The sequence below is a fragment of the Centroberyx gerrardi genome, chromosome 22, assembly GCF_048128805.1.
Source record: "Centroberyx gerrardi isolate f3 chromosome 22, fCenGer3.hap1.cur.20231027, whole genome shotgun sequence".
NCBI classification, from domain to species: Eukaryota; Metazoa; Chordata; class Actinopteri; order Beryciformes; family Berycidae; genus Centroberyx; species Centroberyx gerrardi.
In genome coordinates, this window is record NC_136018.1 from 19201849 (window position 1) to 19213551 (window position 11703).

The 11703-nt window shown below is 41.8% G+C and overlaps 1 protein-coding gene across 2 annotated transcripts; it reads right to left on the reverse strand.

The window, feature by feature from the left end:
* Positions 1-48: 48 nt before the first annotated feature.
* LOC139909748 (copine-3-like) lies at positions 49-11636 on the reverse strand. 2 transcript variants are annotated; one of them, XM_071896958.2, is made up of 17 exons: positions 11617-11636; positions 10500-10724; positions 9563-9742; positions 9214-9288; positions 9009-9080; positions 8523-8603; positions 8311-8400; positions 6867-6965; positions 5613-5699; positions 5382-5441; positions 4997-5130; positions 4091-4145; positions 3890-3941; positions 3464-3597; positions 2746-2982; positions 2506-2620; positions 1233-1373 (listed from the first exon to the last, which is right to left on the reverse strand). In XM_071896958.2, exons 2-16 carry the CDS (start codon positions 10662-10664, stop codon positions 2510-2512), a joined length of 1632 nt encoding a protein of 543 aa, XP_071753059.1. In that variant the 5' UTR covers positions 10665-10724; positions 11617-11636; the 3' UTR covers positions 1233-1373; positions 2506-2509. The 2 variants fall into 2 exon arrangements, with proteins under 2 accessions (XP_071753058.1, XP_071753059.1); XM_071896957.2 differs by lacking the exon at positions 2506-2620 and having other exon boundaries at positions 49-1373.
* Between the last annotated feature and the right edge of the window lie 67 nt (positions 11637-11703).

Below are 11703 nucleotides of genomic sequence, written 5' to 3' on the forward strand. Positions count from 1 at the left end.
TCTTACATAAAAGGAAACAGAAAGAGGATGAATAGACACAGAGCTTTCAGTCTGTCCTTTATTGTTCTGGAGGATAAACCAAAGTGGAAACCGGCCATTATGTTCATAAGCAGGGGTTTTAAAATCTTTACATCCTCTCTTGCATTACCATTATTATACTCACATAAAATATTAATAAAATCAAAGACCACGAAGAGGCCAAGTATATTTGGCACAGCAATGATGCATATTTCATCAGTGCAAACAACTAATCTCAACAATTATAGATTATACACTATTGTGAAATGTATTAGGCCATTTACTTAACAGTCACTAAAGCAGTTGACAACTGCACTTCCCCTTGGGGAAGCAACACTACTTCCTTTTTAAACCAATAGTTAGATTGAGGTTATAATCTACATACACAGAAACATGCAGGTGTATTTTACCACAAAGCTCTCCACTGATGATAATGTATAGGACTTCTCCTTAAAGTGTTTAAGATATTGAAGCACCAAGTAGTATTAAATGTCACAAATAAAGTATATAAATCTGATAACAGAAATGAAGAGAAAAAAAAACATTTTGTGGCAGAAGTACAAAACAGCAGCAAGGAGAGAATCTAACGCACAAAAGCTTAAGTGAAAAATGTACAAAAAGCATATAAGGCATAAGTGTATCAAAATCATTTACCTGGGAACTACTTTAAGTAGTTATCTGTAAACAGTTACATTACTGAAGTCTAGAGTATTTGGTGCAGCATCACTGGCTCCAAATACAGTATGTGGCTATAATGATTCAGTCCTCATGCAGTGCAATTTAACACAAGAACAAATTATTTCAATTCTTACCAATCCTGGCACTTAAGTCACATAACATTAAATAATCGAGTTAAATGCATGTTAATAAATGTTGAGGCATATGCAGGTTAATATCTGTGTATCTACCGTGGCTTTATATTATAACAATTGTTGCAATATTGTATTGGCACCATCATACAGTTGTTTGAACTGAACACAAATTTGCCTCAAATGATAGAGTTCGACAGGCTGATAAATTCTGTGGTGATTGTTAGATGTGACACATTTCTACCAAAATGTGAAGAGATGATTGGCAGACTGGGTCCTTGAGGGATGAATACTCCTCATACTCATCATAATCCCATAGCTATAGGTGGGATTGCGTCCGGCCCGGGGATTTGCAGTTGGTTTCTTGAGGAGGGGAGACTGGGGTCATTGTGGTCAGGATGCAGCGCTGGGGGGCGCTGAGGCCGAGACGTCCGGGTCGGCGTTGGTGTCGGCATTGGGTGGCCTCAACTTCATGGTGTTGAAGAAGTCCACCACCTGACCGGGGACCTCCGCCAAGACGCTCTGAGCCAGCACTTCTCGAGGACTCTGGAGACAGAGGGGGGGGGGTGAGGAATCAGCCAAAATGACAGGATTTAGAAGGAGATGGCTGGGGAAACTGGTACAAACAAAAAAGATGAGAGAAGCAGGAGGTTGCAGAGGTGAGAGGCAGCTATCTATGATTATGACACAGAATTATTGAATACTCAATTCTGATTGGCCAGTGAATGCTTCCTGAGGTCTGTTATTTCTGAATAACAGACAGCCGTTTCACATCTAATCAAATCACTCCACAGTCCAGAAGTCCGGTCCATTTTGTTGATTTCTAATCAAATTAACTAGCAACAGCTGGTAGCTAAAACACATTACTCCTTGATTACTGCAGACACACAAGATTTTTCCAATATTACTTTCATTTTATTCGGAGGGCAGGAAACTTTTTATTATTGTTTAATGAACTATATTTTGGTGGAATCTTGTAATTTAGCTTGCAATAAAATCATTTTAAATCAACATTTTGTGTCAAATGATTAGTCGGCCATTATTGCAAAATAAGCCTTGACAGGGTGAATAAAGATCCCACATCTTCACATAACATATGGGTGGTATTTATATGACCTAGGCATCTTAAAGCATTAAGGAGTTAGAGCGGTTTTCAAGAAAATCAGTTTTTACTCATTAATATGCAAATGCATGCAGCAAGGTGCTCCATATTTAGATAATCTATTCATAGTATTCTGTTCCATCACCACACGGCCATCTTGGTAGGAAAATAACTGTAATAAATTAACCGGTGATTACAATCAAATGACAAACACAGCCAATGAGCTGTGTGTATTGTAAAGCGCCATATTGGTGGGAAATGCTTGTGACATCATGGGAATATTATGAATAGAGGGAACCTGTGGTGTAAGTATGAAGGTTCTATCATGCGTTGGTGTGGAGTTAGTGTGTTCATAAGACACAGACAGACAGACACCATGACAACATAATGTCCAGCATACTATGTACCATGGTAGTGGAACATAAAAACACTGCAAAAACGAACGAAGGCACCTTAATGGTATACTGCTATGCATTACTCTGCTGGGTTTCTACTCAAAGCCATGCAGCTGTGCATTAGATGCAGGGTGGAAGCTGGGGGAAGGTGCTGTAGCCGAGTCAACTGGGGTACTCCTACATTTCTAGGATGGACTGGGCTCGTTGGGAGGTTTCAGTTTGAATAAATTGAAGAAGGAGGCCACTTGGTCAGGCAACTCTGCCAGCACGCTTTGGGCAAGGGCTGCAGTGCCTGCCTGAAAGGAAATGTGTAGACATTCAAACGTGTGCATTATTTAAGCAATAAGCCATGACAGACAGCGATTTTAGGAACGCCAAGATAAATAAAAACCCACTGAGGCCGGTTTACACTACTGCTTACATTCTGGAACTGTCTGAAAGGCACAAACTGGACGATGTCCCGCATGGCGGCCTCGCCTGAGGGTGAGCGCAAGAGTCCGTCGTCTCCGTCCAGGAACTCCATGGCGCTGAAGTCTGCCCCACCAACCCCTATGATGATGATGGACATGGGCAGGCGGGAGGCGTTGACGATGGCGTTGCGGGTCTGGTCCATGTCTGTGATCACTCCGTCCGTGATGATGAGCAGGACATAGTATTGCTGCAAAGAGACGCGAACACTTCAGTGAGGTGGTGAAAACACTGACATACGGGGGAACAGCTTAGCTGTAAAAGTAAAAGTTGAATTGCCGTCTGCGCAATATTTAGCCAAAAATATCTTGTGAAAAAGGGCTTAAAGGATAATTCCTTCTGTTTTCAACCTGGGACATCATGTTTTTACCTCCATGATGATTGTGTTAAAAATTTCGTCACTTTCTTCACTGTAGAGCTTTACCTCCGATGAGTTATTGTGTTGAAAAGGCGTATTTTAATCACTTTTTGGGTTCAACTGTTGGAGCTTGCTTTGGCCTTTTTGGTGTGCATTGGAGAGTAGTGAAGTGATGAAATTTTGAACACAGTCAATTGTCATGATGGGAAAAACTAGGAAAATAAGGCCTAAGTTGAAAAGAATTATCCTTTAAACACAAAATAGACATCTACAACAGATTATTTCCATGTAATTCAGCTTGCTAGCTACTCACAGAGGCAGTTTCCTGCTGGATGGCTTGCCTGCCAAATTGGGCTACGTGGTTGATGATGGGGGCAAAGTTGGTGGGACCATAAAGCTTCACCTGGGGCAGACACTGCTGGTAGGCACAGACCACACCCTCTATACCTAAAGCACACACACACAGATGGGGGAATAAGAAATAAAGACAGTGAAGAAGGTGGAGAAGGGGTGAGCAGAACAATTTTTTGCTGCAAATTAGATGGGAGAGAGAACGAGGATGAAGGTGTGGATAGAGGAATAGTGGGTCATGTGTGCATAGACTAAGTGTGTGTAGGCATACACCACCCCCTCAATCCCACACAAAAACACACACAGTATAAACGTACACATACACACACACACACACACACACACACAAGTCCAGACTTGAATTGACATTAGTTTAGCTCTAACATACCTGCACAAAATGGATTTGATGGGTTGAAGTTGATGGGAAACTCATGGGAGACCTGCAAAACACAAAAATCAGACATATGAAATGAGCTGAATTACAAAAAGCCCATAAAAGACACAAACTTTTTCATGTATTAAAAATGGAATGATGTAATGGAGAAAGGGCTACACAAATATGAATGTATTTTTTTACAGGAAACATTACCTGCCATGTAGGAGGGAGCTGGGCTCCAAAACCAAAGGCGGGGAACATCTTGTCACTACACAGGGAAAGACAATGAAAATAGGTTTTACTGGCCAAGTAAGTTTGCACATACAAGGGATTAGACTTGGTGGGTGGCTCATGGAGTATATAAAAATTTTCAAAATACGCATTTAGTAAGTAGGTCAAGCAAGGAAGATGAAGCTAGGCACAAGCCAACTACCTACTACTTGTAGAACTTAAGTAACCAAGTACTACAATGACATCTGAAATGCCATAGAAGGGTATCTTTTAGAATATTTTGATTGTAAACTTATATTCTGCTCACACTATTAGTGCATCAAACAAGGCATTAAAGGAAAAATCCATACATGGATCTCTTACAATGTTAATCGTCAATCTGTGATGTTCAATGCATTACAGGGTTATTTCATGATCAAGTGTCATAATTTACTTTTTTGGTGTACCTTCCACTTCAGTGATGTCCTACGTTTCCCAGAAAGCCTTTCAACAACTGCCTGAGAAGGGGCGTGAACTTGTTGAATTCAATCAAAGGTGAGAGTATGGGCATATAAACAGCTTGAAAGTGAGACATTCAGCTGTAGGTTTTACATGTCTATGATCACAGCTGCGCTACTTACTCAAAACTCAACATGTCTTGTGGCTGCATTGCATTCTGGTCTATTGAGGCTACTGTTGGAGGAGAAATTGGTCCCTCTGCCTCTTCTAAGATGGATTTCTCTGTTTGATTGTTGAACATCGGTGCAAAATAGTGAGTCTAGAAAGAAGCCCTCGCTCTTTGATTCTGAGACACTGACATTTACTGTTGATTTCTTTTAGATAGCTGAATATTTTCCTGCTATCAAACTCCACTGTAGCTGAAATATGTCAACGTTTGGCCTTACTTACCTGTCATAGTCCTGGATGACACTGCCCACTGCCCAGATAGCTGCCAGATATTCATTGTAGCCCTGAGGATTGATGTAGTGGAGGGACTGGGGCAACCTGGGATCCCCGTTGGAGCCTGTGAAGTCAATGGCGATCTGGCCCAGGGGAGAACAGATAAACACACAGAATTTCAAATTAGAGACACAATGTTTACTGGGCACAGTTTTAATATATTTCCTAAATATGTGGAGTGTAATTTAAAAAAAAACATCAGATTGGAAATATGAGGGCAATGCCAATACCAGGAGACTTAACATGAATCATCAGTATGAGGAAACAGCAAAACTTTATTTCTATACATGTGAATGATTGATGACAAAAACTTGTGTGTGAACCCAGAACTCACAGTGAAGTTGATCTGGCAGCCGCCCATGATGTAATCCAGGAAGGTATACTCCTTCACTATCTGCAGATAAACATTAGTGACAAAAACCCGTCATTTTCCTAACAATTCTAAAATGACTAACACAAGATCTATTCAACCACTACTGCTATCAGTGTCATAGCACTGGATACACTAAACCAGAACCAACTAGCTTCCTTATCTGGAATAACAATAAACATAAAACCACTGTACCTCGCAATGTCTTATAATAATGACACCAGAGTTTTTGTAGCCCTTCTTCTTCTGCTTCTTTTTACTGTTGACGCATTCAAACTCGGCCTGAGGGGATGACAAAGAGATGGAGCTCTGTTGACTTTCAATCCTCATTTAAAAATATTCCTGACGCACACATAACACACCACACCAGGGTCAGAAATCAACGAAGGGCTCGGGGCATTTCACCCAGTTCACATTTTCTCATACATTCACTCACCGAGCACTTTATTAGGAACACCTGTACACCTGCTTACTCATGCAATTATCCAGTCAGCCAATCATGTGGCAGCAGTGCAATGCATAAGATCATGCAGATACAGGTCAGCAGCTTCAGTTCATGTTCACATCAAACATCAGAATGGGGAAAAAATGTGATCTCAGTGACTTTGACTGTGGCACGGTTGTTGGTGCCAGACGGGCTGGTTTGAGTATTTCTGAAACTGTTGATCTCCTGGGATTACAGAGAACAGTCTCTAGAGTTTACACAGAATGGTGCGAAAAACAAAAAACATCCAGTGAGCGGCAGTTCTGCGGATGGAAACGCCTTGTTGATGAGAGAGGTCAGAGGAGAATGGCCAGACTGGTTGGAGCTGACAGAAAGGCTACAGTAACTCAGATAACCATTCTTTAAAACTGTGGTGAGCAGAAAAGCATCTCAGAATGCACAACACGTCGAACCTGGAGGCAGATGTCACTTTGCTAGCCGATACCTACCCAGTATTAGTACCGAGCACTTTATTAGGAACACTGTGTTCCTAATAAAGTGCTCAGTGAGTGTATATTCACATGTGAATGAGACTACTGTCCCCCGTGGGCCACCGTAAGTGATTTGTGGGAGCCCGAGACCGGCCAATGCTTTCCAGTGGATTCTGGGTGTGAAAAATGGAGCAGTTTTTGATCAGAAAACAACCGCATATGAGCAGTAGAAAATGTGGCACCACGCTGCCAGCAGAAGAAGAAAATACTGACCGCACACAAACCGCTGCATCAACAAAAAATAAAACAACCAGCATCGTAAAAAACTCAACAATCAAGGGGTTTGCAGCACACACAGTTTCCAGCAGTGGGAAAGAAGTGTGGGACATGTGGTGTATACGAGTGTTTCTTTACCAATGTGCAATCCAAATGTATTATTTCATAGTTCAGTGCCCTCTAAAATTTCTTACCCTGCACCATACCAAACACAGACTGATGCGCACACACACACACACACACACACACACAACTCACCGCGTACGCCTGTGTTGCCTGCTGGATTTGGGCGAGTGTGGTCTGAAAGGCTCCTATGAAGTCGTGAGATCCACTGCTGTTGTAGTCGTAACACTCCACCTGGGGAAGCACAGAGAGTCAGGAGCAACAAGACAAAGCCAGCCTAAAATCAAAAATCTCTCTTATATATCAACTGATGATTATGATCAGTGTGGGGAAATCAGAGGTGACGAGAGAAAAGGATACTATGGGGAAGAAACACTCTAAAATTCACAAATCTAACTCTGACACACACACAAGCCTCGTAATCTGCCATAAGAACAGACAAGGTCCCATTATCTCCTTTGAAACAGGATACACAGAATACCATTCGGGATCTGTAAAATTATTACATGCTAACTATTGCATTTGCACGTTTCAGTCTGAATGGTGTGTGTGTGTATCCTGTACCTAATGTCTAACTAAGTAGCCCAGGTTGGGATTGAGTTGGGCAGAAATCCCTTGGTGTTGGAAGCAGGAAAACACAAACGGGTCGAGACACAGTAAGGAGCAACAGCAACAAGAAGACAGACCATCTGATGGCAAAGCAGTCATTGTACTAAGCCCACATGTTGAATCGACAGTAAAGCTCATGGATGGCTGACAGTAATGCATTTTAATGAAGTACAGCAAGTTTTTAGGAGATTGTCCCAATGGTCAATTCACCTGCTAATTGCTCTACCAGGGACACATGGATGATTTTGGTGTCTATGTTCTCATCATTTAACAGGTAAGTTGACCAGCGGGACAATCTCCCAAAAGCTTGGTGTATTTCTTTAAGACAGATGCAGATGCAGATGTGTCTAAGACATCATCCTCTCCTGTTACAGACAATGCATCCTCCATGTGAAGAACACACACAGTGGGGATAGTTCACTCACTTGTGCTGTTGATTGGAAAGCTTCCCTTCCTGACAAGCTTGCTTTAAAAGTGTTAAGGGGTTGGGAAAAAAAATCAAAACACATCAACTAATGCTAACACACATTTGATTATTTGTTTCAAGAACACTTAGCCAATAATTGCAGATGCGCAAGAGGCAATGGATAGGTCATATACAGAGTTCCCATCACGGCCCTGATGTAACTTGTAAAATACATTCTGCTATATCCCTGTAAAGTGACCGATTTGGAAACTTCCCTGATATTCCCTGACGTTCCCTTTAAATTCCATGACATTCCATGACCAGTGGGAACTCTGCATATATAGCAATACACAGGATGTTGAGGACAAGCACATCTAAAGTCAATAAAAGTCAGAAAAGCAATAATGAACAATGCTCTTCTTTTAAGTTGTCATTTATGATTGTGTCAAAGGGAATACATGAGTTTAAAACCAATTAAACAGAGCTGAGTTTAGTCAAATATTAGGTTAGTGTGTGTGTGTGTGTGTGTGTGTGTGTGTGTGTGTGTGTGTGCGTGTGTTGTACCTTCACAGATTTCTCCACGTCTCCTCCACAGAGGGACTGCACAGGGATGCGGAAGGGTCTCCATGTGGGGTTCAGGTTGTGCTTCACCACCTACACAACAGCACAGATTAGTGGTCGTTACTGTCTGTTTTCCCCATGCATTGTCCAAGATATTATCCTCAGACCGGACAGCATGGAAGCAGAACGAGTGAGTCGTTGGTGGGTGTCTGTACCTCTGTCCTGTGGGCCAGCTGCCATCCAGTTTCTGTCTGCTTGTAGAATTCCAGGAACGGGTCGGACTTCCCAAAGAAATCCTGAAAATAAAGGAGAAAATAATATGCAATTCAAGACTTCTTCTACAAATCTTAAAATATAAGCATTTTCTCCTATACATTTTTGGCATTTAGCGGACTCTAATAGCAGACAATAATGTAACAGCCATGCGTTGCAGGTATGATGATATGATGGAGGAGGTCATCAAATTTCACTTAAATTTAACAAATTTCATTTAAATTGCCAAACATATTGCAAATGCCTCTCTTCAAGTTCTGCACAGACAAAACAAGAGAACAACATTCCCCATCTTACATTCTCAACTTATTTAAAGGGCGCATGTACTATCTTCTTATCAACTTTCTGCTTTAGTGGCGAATGAGAATGTATTAAAGTAGACATTCCTTGTGAATTCCTGAAGAGAATTCAAAAATACTGAACTGTACCTTTTTATCCAGTTTCCTAGCTGCGACCTCAAAATTCACCACCCTGCTGTCCGTTCTTTCTTCAGCACATATCTACAAAACATAAAAAAGAGAGCTACTAAAAAAACTGTTATAAAAACACAAACACCCTGAAGAACACATGCAAACACACACACACACACTTGAGTATCAGCACCCTTAACCCTTAAAAATGAAAGCGACTCACAGTGATGGTCCCTTTCCCTGCAGGCGTCTTGTTCTTGTCTAGCAGAGGTCGAGTCAGTTTCCTTGAGGACACAATCTGGACACAAAATCACTTCTCAATCGCACAAAGTACTGCTGGCTGTCACTGGAAATGCTACGATACCAACACCAATTCTAAAATGCTATATACGATTAATTATTTTGTCATATATCCGTACATGGCATGTGCTTTCCCACGTAAAATCCAAACACTCTTAATTGATTTCCTAAGCAAAAATGTTCATAAAACAGTAAAAGAAAACACTCGACCTCAATAAAGAGCAAGCAGCATAATGAGTAACTCTGTGTTGTGGTAAGAGGAGCGGGCTGACCTGTCCCAGGGTGCACTCCAGTTCTCCCAGGAAGTCAGCATCTTTCAGGCTATAGGAGTCGCTGTCGATGTCGTACAGCTCAAACTTCAGCTTCTGCACCACCTCAAAGTAGTAGTCGATGACAAAGGTCTTGGCAAACTTGGGGTCAAGGCAGTTTTTGATTTTCTCTGTGCGGCCGACCTGACGCGAACACACATTTCAGAGTCAAAGACACTTTTTTACTCACAGCAGATAAGAATATTACTGAGGTCTCAGCAAATAAAATGGAGACTACCTGACTAAAAACACCTGAACTTTAGAAACAATTCTTTCACACAAGCCTATCAGGGAAACATGAAATGTACTGGTTTTAAAGTAGAGGTAGGCCAACAGTATCTGTAGTGTCAGGATCAGCGCTGATCCAGCTCCCAAATACTCAGATTATCAAATGAAACTGTCCTGATATCAGGTCTTTAATAGCAGGCACTTTGGGGCAGTACAAAACTTTTCCTGTGGGAGTAAAAATGTCTCCTGATAAGTGAAAACCTATTGTTTAGTAGAGGAGGCTATGCAGGCTAAATGTTATTCTGTTTAAGTAGGCCTAGCCTGCCACACTGTTCTTTATCAGTTAACCTACTCTGAACAAGCTATTCTTTATTTGTTAAAGCTGTACTAGGCAACTTTGTATGTTGGCGGAAACTATTCAAATTTCTTCACTGATCACAGTCATAGTCATTGCATAATTAGTTCAAATGCACAAAGGCAACAGATGCACTTGATCCTGTAATTGTTTTATAATAGCCCAATACTACACTGTCTATTTAAAAAAAGTACCAAGTGAATAGTACATGGCAGGTTCTCCTATTGGTCGGTCTACTGGCACAGCTGCACCTCCAATTTAAAGTGTCACTGAATAGCTGAGTGTGTGTGTAGCAGAGTGACCTTCTGACCTACTGACCTCGGCCCAGTGAGACCCTGAGCTGCTCATGAGAAGCACACACAGCGGGTCGGACTTAGAGAACACGTCCATGTCCAGCAGCTTCTCACAGGAGACGCTCAGCTCCACCTTGGTCACACAGTTTGAGGCCCCCGGCCCCGGCACTGGGGGCCCGACTCCCGCCATGACAGCCTGTAGGACACACACTCACACACACAAAACAGTCACACACACAGACAAGCAGACCTACAATAACAGAGGGGGAATTTTTTATTTAAACACACATAGAAGTTGTCAGACAAGTTTTGAGCTATAGCTTCCACTGATAGAGATATAACACACTGGGCTGGAGGCAGAAAAACGTTTTGTTCAGTCCAACTTATGCCTGTATTTAGAGTTTGCATACGAGCTTAGCAGTAGCTAATACTTGTAGTTAATTTTGGCTGTTATCTTCCCTGGATACGTGCCGTTCTCATATGGAGAGACAGTCACGCCAAACTCCATTCAAAATCTGGTTGTTGCCTTGCTTATCGGTAAAAGTATATCGCTGGTAGAACACGACTGAATACATTTTCTGATTCGTATGGTCTTGTAAATTCGGCCTACGCCTACAGATGATCAACCTAGCAGCACTTTATTTCAGTAAAATCTCTCGTATTTGGCATTAGTTCACACTGCTGGCTACCGCCCATCACGTGTTTAACGGTAATACGAGTTCGGTGGAAGACTGTGGGAGTACAGGCAACCCAAAAGTTTATATTTAATTGGAAGTAGTGCCGCTTGGTGTATTGGCTAGATGCCGAATCGATGGGCGGCTACTAATAACTAATACACGTTCATAAGTAATGTTCTACCGGGCATTTACTTTTACAGATAAGCAATGGAACATTTAATTGTCCGTTTCGTAATAGTTTGTAATAGTGACGTTCTGCCGCAACGTAGCGGGGCTAGCTGTAATCTTAACGGTACTGAGTGTGCTCGTACCTAGCATGGTTAACTCACGATGGCTTTATACGAATAAAAATATACCATGTCAGTAATGTAGCACTAATGAAACCGATGAAGTTATTGCTATACTTGGTGGCGAAAATGCCAAAGTGTCCCAACACGACTGGGCCTTTCCATTGTGAATTCCTACCTTGTGGTGTCTGTTGTTTTGATGTTAGCAATAAGAGGAGGTTAAGACAGATAAGCTAGCTATGGATGGGCGGTTCCTTGTGCGCTT